Source organism: Dendrobates tinctorius, unplaced genomic scaffold, assembly GCF_039654945.1.
Source record: "Dendrobates tinctorius isolate UK_male_01 unplaced genomic scaffold, ASM3965494v1 ptg000035l, whole genome shotgun sequence".
In the NCBI taxonomy this organism is placed as follows: domain Eukaryota; kingdom Metazoa; phylum Chordata; class Amphibia; order Anura; family Dendrobatidae; genus Dendrobates; species Dendrobates tinctorius.
Window position 1 is genome coordinate 65,395,456 of NW_027361703.1, and position 16,859 is coordinate 65,412,314.

A 16,859-nucleotide genomic window follows, 5' to 3' on the forward strand; every position below is an offset into this window, starting at 1 on the left:
TATCAGGTGTTACACCCTATAAAGGTGTGCTAGAGGTGTGCAATCACTGCCTGTTATATTGTGAGTTTGTGTTCACTCTGTTTTTGGAGAGCCTGGATGAAGGATGGAGCTGGTGAGGAGTCCTGTGCAGCTTAGCCAGGGGGGAAGAGTGTCAGCTATGGTGTCTGGACGAAGGGCTGGCATGGCGTGGTGGAGTCGCAGTGATGGTGTCAGCGGGAAGTGTCTGCATGGGCTGGTGGAGTGGCGACTATGGAGAGTGGCACTCACCATGTGGGACTTGGCCGCTGAGCTGGACTCAAGCATGCTCGACTTCGTGTCAGCAGCTGAACTCATCCTTGGGACTCTGGTTCTAAGCAGCTGCAACTGGTGTTGGACTCTGCTCCAAGGTTGCACTAAGGTGAAGGATCCTGTTATGGTGATGGATCCGGGTGGAGGAGAAGATGCACTCAGGTGGAGGGCTCTGTTGCTAGGAGCGCACGCAACAGAGCAAAGCTAAGTGGTGTTTCCCCTGTATTGTCTCTTTCCTCATGTGTGTTATTAGTGCAGTGGTGGGATTAGTTTCCGCACCGACCTATTCCCTAGTGAGGGTTTAGGGTCAGGGCGAGCTAGGGCGTTGAGGTACGCGTGCGGCGCCCGGTGCGAAACCGGCATAGGGAACGTTAGGAGTGCAGGGACACTGGCTCAGGGGAGCTCAGGAGGTCTCCAATTCCCTTTTCCCTATTGCAGGGCCCACCATTGTTAAAGTTACCCAGGTTCCCCCCTTTATTATTTAAATGCGCCTTACTGGAGGCGGTGTTTCCAGATATTGTATGTATAACGTGTAATACCTAAATTCGCCAGGTGGAGGCGGCGTATCCACCTGCACGTTTTATTATTTAAATGCGCCCCACTGGAGGCGGTGTATCCAGGGTCACGTGTGTTATGGGTCCGCCTTGCGGAAACATCTGCGTCCTGACACACGCGACCATGACAAAAAGAAACAGAATTATTACATTTTATATTTAAAGGGAACCTGTCAGCAGGATTTTGCACAGTAACTATAGACACTATCAAGTTGGTGCCTTTATACTGATTAAAATTATACCTTGGTTGATGAATTCCATCTTGTGGTTGTTGTTTCATCTTTATTTTCAATTTTGAGTTAATGATATGCTCGTGCTTTGGGGCGGGTCTGTGGGGGGTCTTCATGAAGTGCTCTGATTCGCTTATTCATAATGAAGACTGCTGACAGGTCACTGATCCCTCATATGATCACCAATACCTGTGTCATGGTCAAGTGTGTCTGGACGCAGATGTTACCGCAAGGCGAACTTATAACACACGTGACCCTGGATACAGCGCCTCCAGTGGGGCGAATTTAAATAATAAAAACGTGCAGATGGATACGCCGCCTCCACCTGGCGAATTTAGTTATTACACGCTATAAATACATTCTGGAAACCCCGCCTCCAGTATGGCAAATTTAAATAATAAGGGTGAACCTGGGAAACGTTAACAATGGTGGGCCCTGCGGTAGGGAATAGGGGAGTGGAGACCTCCTGAGCTCCCCTGAGCCAGTGTCCCTGCACTCCTTACGTTCCCTATACAGGCTCCGCACCTGTGGCCGCACGCGAACCTTAAACCCTTGCTCGCCCTGACCCTAAACCCTCACTAGGGAATTGGTCGGTGCGGAGACTAATCCCACCACTGCACTAGAGACACACATGAGGAAAGAAGACAATACAGGGGAAACACCACTTAGCTTTAGGCTCTGTGCTTATGCTCCTGCAACAGAGCCCCACCACCTGCGTGCGTCTTCTCCTCCACCTGGATCCATCACCATCCTGGATCCTATACCATAGTGCAGCCTTGGAGCAGAGTCCATCTCCAGTTGCAGCAGTCCAATAACAGAGTCCCAAGGATGAGTCAGCCTCTGCCAAAATTCTAAGCATGCTTGAGTCCAGCTCTCGGCCACCAAGTCGAGCACGCCGAGTGCAACTCTCTCGATAGTCACCACTCCACAAATCCATGCACGCACTTCCCGCTGACACCACAAACTGCGACTCCTCCACGCCATGCCTGCAATTCCTGCAGATACCATTAGCTGCCACTCGTCTCCTCTGGCTGACTGCGCAGGACTCCTCTTCAACTCCATGTTCACCCAGGCTTCACAAACTCAGAATGAATCAATCAATCAGTATCACCAGCAGTGATTGCACACCCTGAGACTCACTTATAGAGCTCCACACCTGATTCATAATTACGTGCACATTAAACCTAAAGTGCGATACCACTAACCACCACCGGGGACAGTCAAGTCACTTGGCACTTGCCAAAGTAAAAAAAGTTCACCCTGTGCAATTTAAAACTGTCAGATCAAATTCAGATCATGACAACCTGCTACTATGCAGGCAAGGCGGGCATCATTTCCAATTTTTTTTTTTTTTAATATGAGGATATCCTCAAACATATTAATTATATACACAGTACATATGCGATTATGCTGCAGCGCAGGTGCTTGCCTGCAGAAGGTTTTTTTTTTTCAAAATATATATAATATTCATTATGTAAACTATGGGGCAGGTCACTGAGGGATCAGTGACCTGTTAGTAATCTTCGTTATGAATAAGTGAATCAGAGCACCACATGGAGACCCCCACAGGCCCACCCCGAAACACGAGCATATCATTAACTCAAAACTGAAAATAAAGACAACCACAAGATGGATTTCATCAACCAAGATATCATTTTAATCAGTATAACGGCGCCGACCTGACACTGTCTGTAGGTTATTGTGCACAATCCTGCTGACAGGTTCCATTTAAACCAAAGGATAGGCAGGTGTTTTGAATGGGTCACCGAGGAGGATAGCAGGACCAGGCTAAGCCACCAGAAAACCAGAGAGGTTGGTAACTAAGCGGATTGCAGACCCCTGATCCTATCCACACAACTAGCAGTAGCCGTGGAGCGTACCTACGATGCCCTAGATGCCTCGGCAGAGCCGGAGAACTAACTCGGCCTAAAGCAAGAAAGGTGAGATCTAATCTGCCCCAGAGCAGACCCCAAAGGAATCGATAGCCCCCAAACATATATTGTCGGTGAGACAAGATGAAAACACAAAAACAGGCAGAAAAATAGACTGAGCAAATGATGGGGCCCAGACTGACTAGACAGAACAGGAAAGGAAAGACACTCAGTTGAACCATGCAGGAATAGAGCAGAAGACATCAGACCTCAGAAGGCACAGGAAGAAAATCACCAGCAGGGATTGAAGGAAGTCAGCTGTCTTAAATACTCCAGTCAGAAACGCCAGATCTCCAATCGTCATTAGCATTATCAGGTGGCAAGCCTCTGTCAGTCTGACCAGCTCCACTACCTCCAGTAACCACCAGAGGGAGCCCAGAAAGAGAACTCGCAACATCTCTGTCAATCTGAACAGCTCCACTACCTTTAGTAACTACCAGAGGGAGCCCAGAAAGAGAATTCACAACAGGCGGGGTTTAGAAAAAATGTACAGAAGATTTTACAAAGTGGACAAAGCAATACAGCATATAAAGTTTCATAAAATTAAACAGCGCTTCGTTTGAAGAACGGCCAGTGGATGGGAATCATGCATACACCGAAGTGTATCTCTCTACAGGAACCAAGATCGTAATTCGGCTTGACCTTTTGTCAGCACCTGAATTACACCCAGACACCCCCCCAGGATGACCTCACATGGACCGGGTTGTGGGTTGTTCTCATCCCCTCAGGATTTTATGAAATTCTCAACTTATGCGATAACATCACTCCTGATGATCGCAGATGTTTGAGATTATATTTTTTTATCAGGATTTTATATTTTATCGTTACCCAGAGACCAAACAGGACATGGCTAGTGGCAGTTATCTGGTCACTATGGATTTGGGTCTTATAGGTAGGTGTTATGGTTATGGCATTTCCCTTGTAGCAAACCACAATTTCACTTGAATTCAAAATGCATTTCCTGGGGACAAAGACCAATTCACTTTGCTATTCGTGTGTAAACTCAGGTACCCTATTGTCCAGCCCTATGAAAAGAGTTCTCCTATCTCAATTACCAGTCCAAACTATAACTCTGCCTTCGTACAAAGGGCATCCCCATTGGTACTGCTGGGGCCTTTTGTCCTAAACGGAGCTTCTGCATGTTACTTAAGATTTCCTGCTCCTTTTTGCCCATTGTACTAATCTGATTGTAGGAGATTCAAACTATCAGTTGTTTTTTGCCACTGGAAATCTATGTCAGAGGGGATAAGGGAGGGGGAGAATGCCACTTCACTACAGTGGCTTTAGAAATCTTAATATTTTCTATGACACACACCATAATGATTATTATAATCGAAAACATAATAAGGCATATTATATTTTTATGGTATACAATGTCATTCATTCTGACGTGAAAATACTGACCCAAATTGAATTTAGAAGCAGAAATAACTTACCATCATACTCTGCTATACATACATCTACATCAATCCTCTGAAATTCTTTAAATATCTGAAAAATAAATATAATTACTCATTATAAATATACTACAAAACCAAGTTTACAATTGATTGTTTGGACTAGGACAAAACAATTCCATAAAAAGAATTTCATCTGCGTTACACTTAATAAGCATTTTTGGTTTAAATTAAAGAGTTGAAAAGAAAAGAGTTGTTTTATCATGTACCAACTGCTCTTGTAGGCTGAATTCATACGTCTGTATACAGACCACAATGCCAGGATCAGCTGTGGGTCCCCTGACCCAAACTAGCAGCCTCATAGGCAAATATGACTACGAGGCTACTAATAAAACAGCTTCTAACTACAATTAATTTGTAAATTGCATCAATCTACACACACCATCAATTTGAGAGCCAAATCTCACGGTATATATAAGCACCAGACTTTTGAAGAAAATTCTGCAATTGTCATGGGATTGCACTTAAAGGGTTATGTAGGACTTTTATTATTTTTGTGTATTGGGCTAAGAGCTAACAGTCAGATAGCTGCTAGCTATCTGCCTGTTCAGGATGAGGATGATCTCTGACAGCTTACTTGGTGATTTCCCTGCTTTATTTCACTTCTTGCCAACAGAGCAGCTCTTCTTCTTTTGCTTTGCTCTGTCTACGGGGCACCACTGCCGTGACATCATGCTCATTGACAGCCGACTCCCCACAGCTGTCTTGCCTGTCAATCAACATGACATCATCAGAGAAGTCCCATCGGTAGAGCAGAAGAGAAGATGGTGCTCTGTTGACGTGATGTCATCAGAAGCAGGAGAATCAACTGCAGGAGCTACCCGTGACAGCTGTGAGCTGAAAAAGTCAGAGCCAGAAGGTAGTTAGAAACTACCTGATGGTTATTTTTATCCCCATAGACACCATAAGCAAAAGAGGTTATTTATTTTTGGAACACTTGCGCCACATTGACAATTATTAGATGTGATATAACACTATGCTCTTTATCTTGTACAACACAAATCAGTGTGTATTCCTTGACTTATTATGGCTCTTTTAGGTTGTCATTATTATCCCATAAACTGAAAGCTGACATTAAGAGTGTTTCCAAGATATAATTTTAATTTTTGGGGAGTAGGGAGGGTTCTGAAGACAGGAAATTGTACAGTTAATAAAAACATTACTTACTCATTTCATTCTCTGCCTCTTGCTGTCGTCCTCTATTTAATTTCCTTCAGCCGATTACTTGCCATCTACAAATGTGATGTCTGAAGCCAGTCAATAGCCTCAGCATTAATGCATGTAAATTCGGTAGGGGATCATTGAGGCCAAAGATTGCCCTCTGTGAGACCCCTGCGACTCTGATGAGCATTATAGTTACTGATGTCACCGTTCTTCAGAGCCACCGAGTCTTGCACAGTATAGTGTGAGTCAGGAGTGGCAGCTGCAAAAAGCCTACAGCCTCAGAATGAGTCTCCATAGTGTGAGGTAGCGCTGTTATTGTTAGGGGATCCTCGCTAGGCAGCGAATTAAACACATCCGGCACCGTGTTTTCATAAATCATAACACAGTCCATGCGGTATATTCATCATCATAAACCAAAGCAACTGGAAACAGCATATAAACAGCAGAGCGTCCATGGCAAAGCTTCAGCTCTGTAAACCCTCTGTTCACACAGATTGTACAATGTCCAGCATACAGGCTCTCTTAGCCTCATTTATCTCACCCACATCCGGGTCTCCTCATGGCTGCTTCAGCTTACTGCAGACGTTCATTCCCTCCCCTGGGAACTCTCAGACACGTGCAGCCATTCACCACAGCCACTCCACAGGCTGTTAGCCAGGACACAACTCTACTCACAGGACCTTCCGCTCTGGACCAACCAGGTCCCTGCATTCACCTCATGTGACTCACCCTGGCCACATTATATGGTCCATAGTCACGCCCACCGGGTCACATGACTATGACTTCATCACAGGTCCTAAAACCACTCACATATACACTTTACAATAGCGTTAATAAACGCACCCCCTGGGTGGGTTTGGGGGTAACTAGTTCCTGACACATTGAACCAGCACCTCAGCAGTATCACTGCTGATTAACACACACATAAATCTCCATCTCAAGGCCACCCACCTTGAGATACATAACGGTCATTCCGTATATCGCCATTCATCCACTCTCCTGGGACATCCATACAGCACCCCCTAGCGGACACAGTGGTCACTACACCACAATAGGCTTTTAACAACAGAATTTGGTAACATCGATGAAGGGCTACTTCGGACATGCGTGGGACCCTTATTTTCTAATTGGTGAGCGAGGGACAGTGTCTTGTTTTTATTTCTCTATTTACTGTATTTTTCGGATTATAAGATGCACCCCAAATTTTGAGGCGAAAAATAGGAAAGAAAAACTTTTTTTTAATAAAATGGTGGTGCCTCTTATAATCCATGTGTCTTATTGCTTAACGGGGGTGGTGGCTGCGGTGAAGCGGGGTCCCAAGGTCGCTGCTGGAGGAAGCAAGAGTGGTGCATTGCTGCAGGCCGCAGGCTGGGATGAGGGGGTGTTCCGCTGCAAGTGAAAATGGCTGCGGTGCTCTGTGGTGCGCGGGAGCTAGGCCGGCATTTTGTGAAAGCACGGAGCCCTCCCCTGCACATCCATTATTGTGATGCGGTGGCCTCCGGGAAAATGGCCACCGGGGGGAGGCGCATGCTCAGATTGAGATCTCGGCAACGAGATATCAGGTGCCAAGATCGTGTCTCCAGAGATCTCGGTACGAGATCTCATTGCCGAGAGGATACCGCGTCTCTATGGCACACATTAACCCCTGACCACCACTGCAGCCACTGGAGGACTGGCATATACTTACAGGTCGACTGTGCCCTCGCCTTATTTCCACAGCAGGGACCTTATATACGGAGCACACTAAGCCTTTGTTGCAACAGGACTGTAATCCTATTATAGGCGCACCCTATGCCAGCACTAAGACTGCAACCTAATAAGTCCTATTATATGCTCTCTGTTAGGCGTCAGATTTCTGCGTTTACTCTGCAGGGATCCAGACCCTCACATTCTGCAGTCTCCTGCTCTTTATCTACTGCAGAGGAGATTGCAGAGGAGATTGCCTTGCAGCAAATCTCTCCTGAGGCTAAGTCCTTCTGTCCTCCTACTGAGCATGCTCATGGGACGATCTCCCATTGGAGATCAGGAGTCATGTGCTCAGGTCCTGCTCCAGATCTCATTGGTCCATCTCAGTGATCTGGAAGCTTGCAGAAGGTCCCGGCTGCTATAAAAGGCGCACATGGCTGTTCCGCCATGCGCTAGTATAGTCTTACTTGCTGCTGTGTGTATGAGGACGGATGTATGATTCTGGTGAATGACTTATTATAAAACCCCTTCCCTCTGATATTACGTATGTGGTTAGGGACTGAGTCTAGAATCAGCATCAGCGCTCCTCTGCTGCAACATCCACAGCTGCTAGCATCCGACATTGCGCTTGCGTCTTAGCTTTGTCGTTTATCGGCAGTGTCCACGCCACGCTGCAGTATCAGCCCTCCTTAGCGTCCGCAGCTGCGACGCCGCACACACGGTAGGTCTAGACGGACGTAGTGCCGCCGTCTGGGGCTACTCCTGTGACCTGATACCGTGTGTGTATTTATACTGAGTACTGTGATCTCAACAGGCTCAGTCTTTTGTATTTGTATTTATTTGGCATCTCTGTGACTTAACAAGAGATTGCTCTGCGCACCTGGGTGACGCTTAACCCCGTGCGCATCACCGCCATATTGCTCCTGCCACCACTTAGCAGCGGTTATATCACCTACTGCACAGTGGACCCCGAGCGACGAACGCACTTTATTATTATTTTTATTTAGTTCCTAACATTATACTAGCGCCAGGGTCTGGCTAGTGATGGCAGAACAGCAGCAACTCTTACAGTGTATTCGGCAGCTTGAGGGTCGCTTGGCCACTCTTGAGAGGGCTCTCTCAGCTGCACAATCCACCGAAGCTGCTGTAAAGGCAATCACAGACGTGGTTTCACGTATGACCACGTCCTCCCTCGCACCGACAGTTACCCGCCTCCCGTTGCCCGATAAATTTTCTGGCGATGGCGCCTCCTGTAGGGGTTTCATCAGCCAGTGCTCTATCCAGCTGGAGCTACTGGCTGCGCGATTCCCTACGGAACGGGCCAAGGTGGCAAGGCGTTGGAGTGGGCTACACCACTATGGGAGCGTGGTGACCCAGAGGTTCGGACTGCTGCTCAGTTTTTAACAGCTATTAAGCAGGTCTTCCTCGGTCCACGGGTCACGCACGACACCTCTTCAGCTTCTTGCTTTGACCCAGGGTTCTCTCTCGGTTAGTCAGTATGCCGTCCGTTTTTGGACACTGGCTTCCGAGCTGGAGTGGTCCGACAAAGCCCTCATCCCTGTGTTTTGGAGAGGTTTGGCAGAGCATGTTAAAGATGCTCTCTCTACTAGAGAGGTTCCTGCAAGTTTGGAAGAGCTGATTGCCATTTCCACCCGCATTGATCTCCGTTTTTCGGAGCGCGGTATGGAGCGTGCTCAATCCAAATGGAAGGTTACCACGGCTCCCAATTTTTTTGAGCCTCTGGAACTACCCGAGCCAGAGGTTCCACCCCCAGAGCCCATGTTCTCCAGGCGTGTCCGGCACAAGACTCCAGTTGCGGTTATCATTGTCAACACACTGTTTCTCAGGACAACAGTGCCCCGCAACAGCCAAACTCTGTTCTTTTTTGTGCTCCCCTTATTGCAAATGACTTTGAAACACACAGCCGCCCAATAAATAAGCTGCTTTCTTGGTTACATACTATGAGGACATTTGTCTATCCAATTTGGAAAGGATGTCGGCATTTTGGTTTTAAACATCATTTTAACATTTCTTGTTTGCTCCAGTATATTGTCTTTCCTGACCCCATTTGCCTTCCACATGGAGACATTAATTGATCCTCTCAGAAGAGAACGTGCTACACAAGTTTTCAATTCAGTGAGCAAAAATGTAGACACTTCACCTGACATATTGAATACTATGCTTGCAATTGAAAAACTTTCTCTTAATGAGACACGCATCTGGTGGGACCAAACCACGCTTGAGAATTATATCTCACAGGGCAATATACCAAGAGGATTAAGAATAAAGAAAATCCCAACTACGGTATATAACAATGCTTTTTTGTCTGATTGGAACACCACATTATCTGAGTGTGTGGTAATTGCAGGTACGCAGGATGCAGTGACGAGTTGCGAGACAATTTGGTGCTTTCTATAATAATGTTTATAAGACTAGAGGGAACTTTCCTCAGTCACGGCTTGATCACCAAAAGGGGTAACATGGGTTGCCCTCGCAGGGGCTCTAAAACAAGCAAGCACAAAAGGGTAGAACACGACTACTTCCGGCAATAGCCGGTCACTATAGGGCCGCAGTATTGCCAACTACGGGTCCATAAATATATAGTCAACTTAGCCGTCCAGACGTCCCTCACCGTTCGGGATGGTGGTCTTTCGGCGTAGTAGTCGCTGGGCCCAGTTGCTGAGGCGTTGGCGAAGTCTTCGCGCGCTCCGACGCACTGATGACACTGAAGCCCCACAGGCCCCGCCGGAGTCCTTGGACGGGTGGGCCGCAGTCACCGGACTGGGGCAAGCGGCAGCGATGTAGGGTGGCGAATCACAGACCACCTGCGCAGCTAATGGCTGCGACGGGGAGTCCGCAGCCAGCAGAGGCTCGGCCCCTGCTGCGGACCGGAGTGGGACAGTGGTGGCCGCCGGCGGCACTGTACTTGCCGCGGCCACTGGTGAGAGCAGGGTGGCTGCGGGTGGCCGGGAACAGGCCGCAGCCGTGGGCTGGAGCGAGATGGCAGGGGCCGCAGGTAGGCCGCAGCCACGGGCTGAGGTGGGGACGCAGCGGCCGCGGGTCGAACTGGAGCCGCAGTGGCCGTGGGCTGGAGTGGGGCAGCAAATCTCGGATGATCGCCCTGGCGCCGTCCCTCTGGAGTCCTCAGTCGGCATCTTCCCTGGCACTGGTAGGTCGCTCTATCTTGCAGTCGCTCCCACGGTCTCCTGCTGCCTCTGTCCCGGTCTGCTGACTCATCATCCCGAGGATTCCCCACCTCCTTTATACTGGTCCCTCCTCCAGCCCATCTGTCTGTCACAACGGTCCATCCTCGAACTCTGTTCCCCGGGGACAGTTTCCCCCGGAACCCAGATGACGGCTCCCTTGGTTCCGGCCCGGACACTAGACGGGGGCCGTTCCTCCCACAAGTGCTCCAGAAAATTGATGCAGCTTATAGTTAAATATGAAAATGAAAAATTGTCTACCATTAAGATCAATTTAAATAAGGATCTGTTATCTTTAAAATCTGCTGTTACTGTGGAGGAATATGAAAATTTTCCAAAAGGTCTGAAATCTAAGATACATTCCCTAGAGGAATCTATTATTTCTATAAAGAAAAAGAAATTCAGCAGGGATGTATTTGATTATACAAACAATCAAGTCTATGAATGGGGTAGATGGGAAAGGCAACGTACTCCACCTACAGTAGATCGATATTAAAGAAACGCACTCGCACTTTTTTTTCTACTGCACATCGAAATCAAGTGACTTTCTCTTTCTCGGACTTGGAATCGGATGTTTCTGTGGAGTCTTCCAACAATCCTGATGTTAATATACATCAATCAAAACATGATAATAAATCTCAAATGAGCTATTATCACAAACAAAAAAGGTTTAACAATGTGCCAAAAAACGCACTAGGAGAAGCAGTAGGAAACACCGCAAACATTCCATCCATATTCAAGAACAGATTGAGAAGCAGGTCCAAGACGTCTCGTTAGACGTAATCAAGTTATCTTCTACTGTTCTATCAGAAATTGAAACTAGAGTATTATCGTTGGGGTTGAACTTTGCTCCAACAAACACAGACTTGAATATTTTTTTCTACCTTAGGCCTCTTTCACACTTCAGTTTTTGCATCAGTCAAAATCCGCCAAAAGGACGGATGGCGGATCCGTTTTAGTACTGATGACAACGGATGCCACCCGTCCGTTTTTTTGACGGATCCGACAAATGAGAGAGAGAGAGAGAGAGAGAGAGAATTTTTTCTTATTCTGGTCCGGCACCCAGAAAGAACTTCGGGTTAAATGTGTGTCTGGAGGATCCGCCAGAGAAAAAAACGTTGCAAGCTCTGTTTTGAAATCTTTGAGGATGGTGCGGACAGCAACTTTTGTCGGATCCGCAAAAAAAACGGATGCAACGGACAGCAATCCGTCACAATCCACCAATAATGGAAGTCAATGGGGGAAAAAAACGGATCCTCAAAAGAAAATTGAGGATCCGTTTTTTTCAAAACCTGGCGGATTGTGACTGATTGTAAAAAACTGAAGTGTGAAAGAGGCCTTAAAAGACATTAATAAATTTGTTAGGGACCTGACAGTGAAAAAACATTTTTTCACAGAAGTGAAAACTCAGGTCCCAATATCGACTTGTGTTACTAATGAGTTTGTTGGAAAATGTTTTTTGGAGCAAAATGGATTATTATCCCTTATGGATTTGGACACCACTGACATGACTATAAGAAATAATAATGTGATTTCCACTTTTAAGACTAAAAATCCTTCCTTTATCCGGTACATACCAGGACCGAATCCATGGAACGTTTTCAGGATAATATTGAACGGGATTTGCGTAGCCTCGCATTAGAGACTTATTCTCATTCTCATAAATATAATTTGTCAAAAGATGAACGAAATGCTCTAATTAAACTTTAAAAAAATACCGATATCATTATCAAGATGTCGGATAAAGGTGGATCTGTAGTGGTTCTCAACAAATCTGATTATGCAAATGCCATTCATAACATGCTATCAGACAGCAATATTTATCATTTTCTTGAATCGGACCCTTCAGTAGATTTTTCAAAAATGTGTAAATGTATAATTGATGAAGGACTCAGTCAGGGTTTTCTCACTGAAAAACAAGCTGAATATTTGCATATATTAAATCCAGTCATTCCGATTTTACATGCATTACCAAAAACGCACAAAAATATTTTCCCACCCCCCATGCGTCCCATTGTATCGGGGATAGGATCCTTCAGTGAACATCTAGGAGAATGGCTGGACACAATTTTGCAGCCACTAGGCCAAAGAACTCCTGGTTACCTGAAGGATTCTAAAGATGTACTAAGCATGTTCAACGGGGTAATTTGGGACCCTGAATGGTCATGGTTAACTTGTGATGTAGTTGCCTTATATACATCCATTCTACATAGGATTGCTTTTCATTCTGTTCACTTTCATTTACACAAATACAGTTTATATAATTATGAGTTACAGATGAGTTACTGCACGGTGGACCCCGAGTGGCGAACGCACATTATTATTGTTTTTATTTAGTGCGTTCCGCCGTTCCTAACACTATCTTGCTACAGTCATATCTATTTTCAACACGTGAATTCTAATAGGAGCCACTCCTTTACCCAACTTCATAGAATCATAGAATCGTAGAGTTGGAAGGGACCTCCTGGGCCATCTGGTCCAACCCCCTGCGCAAAAGCAGGATTCGCTAAATCATCCCAGACAGATGTCTGTCCAGCCACTGTTTGAAGACTTCTATTGAAGGAGAGCTCACCACTTCTCGTGGCAGCCTGTTCCAATCATTGATCACTCTAACTGTCAAAAAGTTTTTTTTAATATCTAATCTGTGTCTCCTTCCATTCAGTTTCATCCCATTGCATCTAGTCTTTCCATGTGCAAATGAGAATAAAGATGATCCTTCTACAATGTGACAGCCCTTGAGATAGTGTCAGGAACACCGCACTGCACTTGCTCACTGAGCCAGTGCGCGTGTCCTGAGTACAAAGACTGTGCACAAAGATACCTGCGGAGCGGGCAGCAGTGGTGACAATGCATGCTCCAGGACCTCAATCACATGACTGCTGGGGGCGTGGCCTAAGCTCCACAGAGCTAGGAGCTGCAGGGAAACTCCTAGAAAGGTAACTACAGGACAATGTTACCAATGGGCATAGACAGAGACAGAAACCAGATCAAGCCGAGGTCAAAGCACGAGATAGCAATACAGTACCAAAGGATAGACAGAATGGAAAGTCAGGACGTAGCAATAGATCAGAAAACCAGAATGGGCATTAGACGGTACAATAGGGGTAAACTGTAACAGAGTAACGATAGCCAAGCCAGGAGGTCAGAACCAGAAAAGACAATAGTACCAAAACGAGAGACGGAGTACAGAGTGAAGGAACAAGCCGGGTCATACACGGGAAGCAAAATAAACAACGCAGAGTACACGCACACCAGGGGTCAGACACACCAGAACAGCAGTATAACTGACAGAGAATGCTAGTTTGGAGTGAGTATAAATACCCCTCCCAGATCCAAAGAGAGGCCGGCAAAAGTTAACCCTGTGAGAACAGGACATTAACCATGTCCTAACCATTACAGTACCCCCCTCTCAATGGGGGGCCACTGGACCCCCAGGTTTCTCAGGGTACCTGGCATGAAAAGCCCACACCAGTCGATCAGCGTGCACCGAACTGGCCGGAACCCACGACCGATCCTCAACGGAATATCCCTTCCAATGGATAAGGTACTGAAGTCTCTGGCGCACCCACCGTGAATCAATAATGCGCCCTACCTCATACTCCAGTTGACCCTCTACCAACACTGGTTGAGCCACAGATGAGGGATCTTCTCTAACTGTCCCTACAGGTTTTAATAGGGACCTGTGGAAGACGTTAGAGATTTTGAAGGAGGTGGGCAACTGTAATCTGTATGCCACCGGGTTGATCACCTCTACAATCTTGTATGGGCCAATAAATTTGGGGCCCAACTTCATAGAGGGTATTTTAAGTTTGATGTTACGGGTGGACAACCAGACTTTTTCCCCCACTGTCAACGCAGGAACCACCCCCTCCTCCTGTATGCAAAATGTTTGAACTTCTTCTGGGCTTTGGAGATGTTCCCCTGTACCTCCTTCCAGAGGGTTTTTAATTGTTGTACCATCCCCTCGGCACCAGGGCAATCCGAATCCATACGAGAAAATTCCCCAAACTGCGGAACAAAGCCATAATTGGCCAGAAAGGGAGACTTTCCGGTAGACTGATTAATCCGACAGTTGAATGCAAATTCTGCTATGGGTAATACCTCACATCAGTATTCCTGTCTGGAGGAGGCCAGGCATCTCAGAATCTGCTCCAATGACTGGTTGGTGCGTTCCGTTTGTCCGTTGGATTTTGGGTGATAGGCAGAGGAGAATGACAACGTGACCCCCAACTTCATACAAAACGTTCTCCAAAACCTGGCCACAAATTGCACACCCCTGTCTGACACCACGTTCACAGGCACTCCATGCAGTCAAACAATGTGCTGTATAAACAAGCGGGCCAAGGTTTCAGCGGATGGTAATGCAGGTAATGGCACAAAGTGGGCTTGCTTAGAAAATCTATCAACCACTACCCATACCACTGAGTTGCCCTTGGAAGGTGGAAGGTTAGTGATAAAGTCCATGGACAGGTACGTCCATGGTTTATCCGGAATTGCTCAGAAGGTGATCTCTGGACTTAGCTCCAGAGTGCAAGACTGCACCTGTGTATCACTAGCTCCCATAGACTTAGTTGAAGAGGAGAAGCAACCAAGCATGTAGCATGAGTCTGTGCAAGGTGCTGGGACCAACATCTGTGCTGAGCAGCTGGACCCAAATGGGGCCTGCAGTGGCAGATAAGACTTGGGATCTATCCCCTGCAGCGGGAGGATACCGACCCCTAACATTACCCCCCTTAACCTCCCCCTCCCAGTGATGTTTGCCATGCTTGAAAGTTGCCACCAGCTGGGAGACATGGGTGCTCTTGCTCATCGGCCGAATCTCTCCTTTTCTCCAACCGCACAGTGGTTCTTTTAGTACACAAGGGGAACCACCTCATTTGCAGATATGTGCCCCAGAGTGACCTACCAGCTGAAAGTTAGATGGTACATAGATCTCTCCAGGGGCACCTGGGCCTTCAAACACAGGCTCTCATAGATACTGCCCCATTTCTGTATGCTATCCGGCGCCAATCAATCTGGGGAGAATGGAGGTGCAGCCAAGGCAACCCCAGAATTACCTCATCCATACCCTCAGGGATAATGAGAAAAGAGACATAGCGAGAGTAAGAGGTATAGTCTGATGGGAAATCGGAGTTGGTAAAATGGAACCTTTAGCTACCCAAATGGACATTGGCTTAGGAAGCTTCACTAATGGAATAGCATGCTGTTGGACAAAGGTAGCAGACATGTGTCATGAAAAATCTCTACACAAATAGCACCTATCACTGTTAGGCGTTGGCAGGAATCCAGAGCCTTGCATTCAGCGGTCTCCCATTCTCCACCGACCGATCAGGAGCCTGCACAGCAATCCCGGCATTCCAGACGCCCTACTTAGACCAGCTCTGTGGGTCTGGCTGTTGCTGCCACCTCTGGGCCAGCAATAGCAGTGCAGGCTGCTCAGCAGCAAGCTACTTCAGAGGCTAAGTCCTCAATTTGCGCTACTGGGCATGCTCACGAGACGATCTCCCATTGGAGATTGGGAGTCACATGCTCAGGTCCTTCTCGTCATCTGATTGGTCCATCTCCGGGATCTGGAAGCTACCGGAAGGTCCCGGCTATAAAAGGTTTGCATGGCCGCTCGGCCATGCGCTAGTATAGACTCTACTTGCTACATGTGTGAATGATGATGGATGCATGAACCTGCGAATGACTCATTAAGACTCCCCTCCCTCTGATATTACGTGTGTGGATAGGGCCTTAGTCATAGAGTCAGCACCAGTCAGTGGCACGCTACAGGCCACAGTGCATATCATCACCTAACTAGCGTCCGACAGTGCGCCCCTCCTGGGCACTGTCGCATAGCAACTGTGTCATTCGCCGTGCTGCAGTCTGCAGCACCCGTGGGCATCCGCGGTAGCGACGCCGCACGCACGGTAGGTCTAGACGGACTCTGTCCCTCTGCCTTGGGCTCAGCTCCTGTGACTATATACCAGGCGTGCATTTCTCTGAGACCTGTGAGTCCAACAGGCTCAGTACTTATGTTTATGTCTAAGGGGTCTCTGTGAAGTTAACAGAGTATACCCAATGCACACTGGGTGACGTTCAACCCATGTGCGATATACCGCCATATTATGCGTCTGCCATTACATAGCAGCAGTTTAACACCTCTGCCCGATGGACCCCGGGTGGCGAACGCACTTTCTATTATTTTATATTTAGCAGTAGGGTACCACAGGTGTCAGTTTTGGGCCCACTTCTTTTTAACATATTTATTAATGACCTTGTAAGGGGCATAGAGAGTAGAATTTCAATATTTGCAGATGACACTAAACTCTGCAGGGTAATCAATACAGAGGAGGAAAATTTT

At 47.0% G+C, this 16,859-nt stretch overlaps 1 protein-coding gene across 3 annotated transcripts in view; it reads right to left on the reverse strand.

The window, feature by feature from the left end:
* LOC141087762 (pendrin-like) overlaps positions 1–16,859 on the reverse strand; it is a 323,429-nt gene that overhangs the window by 33,780 nt on the left and 272,790 nt on the right. For all 3 annotated transcript variants that reach the window (XM_073573563.1, XM_073573560.1, XM_073573561.1), the window contains one exon: positions 4,440–4,494. In XM_073573563.1, the coding sequence (XP_073429664.1) occupies positions 4,440–4,494 (55 nt within the window). The remainder of the gene's footprint in view (positions 1–4,439; positions 4,495–16,859) is intronic.